General features: G+C 46.5%; 1 protein-coding gene across 1 annotated transcript in view; it reads right to left on the reverse strand.

Annotated features, from left to right (window-relative positions):
* The window catches only part of ank1b (ankyrin 1, erythrocytic b), a 74,342-nt gene extending 72,693 nt beyond the window's left edge, over positions 1 to 1,649 (reverse strand). Inside the window, exon 1 of the mRNA XM_008282360.1 lies at positions 1,524 to 1,649. Within this exon, the coding sequence (XP_008280582.1) occupies positions 1,524 to 1,649 (126 nt within the window). The remainder of the gene's footprint in view (positions 1 to 1,523) is intronic.
* Between the last annotated feature and the right edge of the window lie 2,416 nt (positions 1,650 to 4,065).

Genomic DNA, 4,065 nt, shown 5'->3' on the forward strand with positions numbered 1-4,065 from the left:
ACAACAGGGGGGATGAGTGGCTCGATTCATGACAATCAGAGATGAGTTATGCAACCTTCACAGACTTTCTATACCCCATGTGGTCATTTTATTAGTTCATATCACTCTATTGTATTATCTTTCTTAAGCGGCAGATTTTTTGTTTATGTAAGTTCTCACTATGTGACACCAGCGACACTGTGTTACTGTAAAAAGAACAATATCTCACTACACCACCACATTTCTGTCATTTATCCAGTTTCCTCCAACAAAAAGAAAATTAACCAGCACAACAAGCTTGTATCACAAGCCTCTGTATGGCCTCAGAAAGTTCTGCATTCAGGACAATCTTGTTTTATGACATTACAGCCCAGTCGTACCAGCGTTTTCCTTTGTGTGTCTCTCTTCCTGACAAATGCATTTCCTCTGCTCCACACACACTCACACACTGAATGCATCAGGAGCTGTACATTCCCGGCTGCCACCAGCTCCACATCACAGACATCTTGCAGGAGGAGCTGGAATTCCACTGAACTCTACGACCACCGTGGACAACGCTGTAAATCCTAGCGAGGGGTAAATTTTTTTAATCAATTCGGCGGGCACCTTTCACTACAGCATTCTCATAAATCATGTCGGTGCTGCCGAGCGTGAGTGCAGGGCGACACAATCCTAATAAAATCTGCCCCTAATGGCAAAGCAAGAGCGGGAGAGTGCAGGAGAAGGAGAGGTGAGACGGGGGGATGAATGAGAGCTCTGATGCCTGCAGGATGATGCTCTGCCTGTGACAACACGTTTAAATCCTCATTTTTATCAAGAAAAAAAGAATATTACTCGCAGCAAATAGCCTCATAAATAATCAGATGTCACCTTTAACAATTCAAACACACACCAGAAGACACACACACACACACAGATGCATTAAAATTGCATCTAACATTAGAGTGTACCTCCATTTTCCCCCTCCATTTTACATCTCCCCAAATGAAAAGAGGAAAAAATATGGGGGAAGACATCACATCTAAGAGCAACACAGCTTGGTGGGAGAGAGTAGAGCGTTAGAAGCATGTCACTATGCATGTAGAAAAACCCGAGCAGCACATCACTTGCATTGCATTTGAATAAGCTGCACCCATGTCAGGCTGAAATCCCCTCAAATGCTTGTCAGTGAAACAAACAGAAAAAAGGACACCTCCTGTTATTGAACCAACAGCGTACATTGGTCACACCTCCGATGGCACAACAGTCATCGTGAGCCTCCTTTTTCTTCCCCCATAGCTGAATATGTGACAGCAGACACAACCTGCACCGGAGCGTATGAGCTCGGCTGGTTCGTCCACACACACACACGGGCGCACGCACCAGCTGAGGCCATAAGACCAACTGTGTAATTATACATGTGTAATTGCATCCCAACCAATCATGCACAATAGATGCAGTGAGAGAGAAGCTGCTGGAGAGACGGAGAACGGAGGGCAGAGGAAGGAAAGATGGATGTGAGAACAGCCGTCACCTCCCCTGTCTCCTGAGACAATCAGCCATACCTTGCGCCTGCGGTCTCTGGATCGATTCCTCTTTTTTATCTTTTCCTCCTCCTTCTCCCTCTGTTCTTGGGCGGCGGCCTCCGCGAGGTCCTTGGTTTTGCGGAGCTGCTTGGCGGCTTGAGCCATGGTGCCGCTGCTACTGTTGCTGCTGCTCCAGTCGCCGTCGTTCCAGCCCTCCTCGGGGTTGCGCTACCACCGGTCGTCCCTGTTTCCTCTTCCCGTGTCCCTCTGTCCCCCGAGCCCCGTCACTCACTACCTCGTCTCTGGTGGCCACCACGACATGTGTGCATAAGGCGAGCAGTGGGGGTGTCTGGGTCCGGCTGTCTCTCTCTGTGGACGATGTTGATGCTACAGCAGCCACAAGACAGCCTCCAGCAGCCACAAAGGAAGATGCTACAGCTAGTGGTGCTGATGCTGCTGCCTGTGCCGCGGCTGCTACTCATCCAGTCAGCTAGCACTGCACTGAATCGCCTCCCCTCCCCCTTCTGTCTCTCCTACCTTCCTCCCTTCTCTCCTCTCTCCTCCCTCTGCTTGCAGAGCCCAGTCACGCAGTTCTGTGTTGAGCACAGTGGGGAACCTGCTGCAGAGCTCCCTCTTTTTATCTGTCAAATGTCCTGTTCCTCCTGCTGCTCTGGATCTTTCTCCAGCTCTCTTCCCCCAGAGATGTGCTGTTTTTTCTTCACAATAGCCGTTGTTCCATCTTGCGTAAGTGAGGTACAAAAGACGAGGGCGCCAGAGCTGCGGAATGCCTTCAGATTATTTTTTTCTCACGTCTTCCCTCTCTCTGACCATGGCTTTTCCACGGCACCTCCCCCTGGAAACAGATGGAGAGGAAGAACAGGAGTGAGAGACGTGGAAGCTTGTGAAACAGAAATGGATTTCTGATGAACGGTGTGTGAGCGCTGACAGGAGGACGGTCATCTGTGGCCATCGAAAGCCAACGTCGATGTGGCACATACCAACATCTACACCAGCTTACTTCTCTCATATTTTAGTGTCAGGAGCAGAAATGGAGAAAAACATCAGCGACATGAACGCCTCATAAAAACTGCATGTCCTCTCTCTCCCCTTTTATTCCACCACTTTACCTTTTCCCTCACATCAGGAGGGGAGGCGTGGATGCAGCCAGTCAGCAGCACTGAGTAATAAATATCTGGTCAGCTTAGTGCTAATTATTCCTTTAAATGATTTGAAACCTTTTTGTAAACTACACATTATTGATCCATAAGTTTACGCGGGTTTAAATTTCCCAACGAGTTTTTATGTGATATTCTGTTTAAATGTGAAAATGGATTTTCTCATTTTTCATGAGCAAAACTCGCCAACATCCCCAAACGAAGCTGTGAAATAAACTACATCCAACCAGCACTACAACATGGTTCATGTGTTTGTTGTCATCCCAACACCTCCTCGTCCACGTACTGCCTCTTTACTCCATTCCCATCATGCATGTGCCTTCTGTTGCCCACTGCTCGTCACCAGAGGGAAGATCTACCGACATCAAGCTCGTTTGCTGTTTCTCTTTCATTCCCCCTCACGCCCCTGCAACGTCCTCGTTCTGCAGAACGATGCAAAGTGCAGCAGAGCCTTCGACAAAGACTCAATGTGACAAGACAAGGAAGGAGCGCGTACATTTCATTCTCATAGACGTGATCTGCCAGCGGATTACCACCACATCCGGTCAAACATATCGAGCTGGAAAAAAAAAAATCAATCTTGTGGTTATGGGTCAATATTCAGAATAAGGTGTTCTTAGCAGTTTTTCTAACCTCTGACTTTGTATACCTTCATGCAAATGTGTGTTTGTGGATGAAATGTTTCCCTTTGCAGTTATTTGAGTGACAGCTTTTGCTTTCCCTTGTGCTAATGGATCTATTAGGCCAGAAGCAATAAACGAAATGTATGCCACAGCCTCGTCTGGAATAGCTGTCAGCACAACCACAGTAATTATTCCCAATTCCACATAAAAATGATATGCACGTCCCTATTGACGGCCGTGTGCGTATCGTGAGATTGATGCTCCCACAGCGGTTTATTCAGTAATGTGGCAAATGGTCTTTGGCAGGCGCAGATATTTTAGATGACCGGCCATTCAGATGCTGGAGCGAATAAAGCACGATGGCAGCATTAGGCCAATGTAGCGTCGTCTTTATGCCGCCTCGTTAATTCACCTTGTGCAGGAAGAAAGATCAGGAACCGTGTTTGTTTGTCACATGTTGTCTTATTATTATAAAAATACGACTTCAGTTCAAGAATGACTTTCCAGCTCACAGTGCAATAATTCAAACATATTTAATAAAATGATTCTAATGTTATTGTTGAAGATAAGAGCTCACAGTTTGTGCAAATATTTCTAAGGTTTGTCACTTACTGCAAGAGTCCTAAAGGCTTAACAGTAGGACTATAGAGCAGTGATGCACAGACCTTCATGTAAGGCATATGTTCATGCAATCTTAGCAGCTTTTATTGCTGTTAACATTGGACAACTTTCACTTACCAATTTTCAGAAGACATTTCTCCAATATACATGTGTGAAACATGG

This window comes from Stegastes partitus, unplaced genomic scaffold, assembly GCF_000690725.1.
Source record: "Stegastes partitus isolate 25-593 unplaced genomic scaffold, Stegastes_partitus-1.0.2 Scaffold268, whole genome shotgun sequence".
Classification (NCBI taxonomy): domain Eukaryota; kingdom Metazoa; phylum Chordata; class Actinopteri; family Pomacentridae; genus Stegastes; species Stegastes partitus.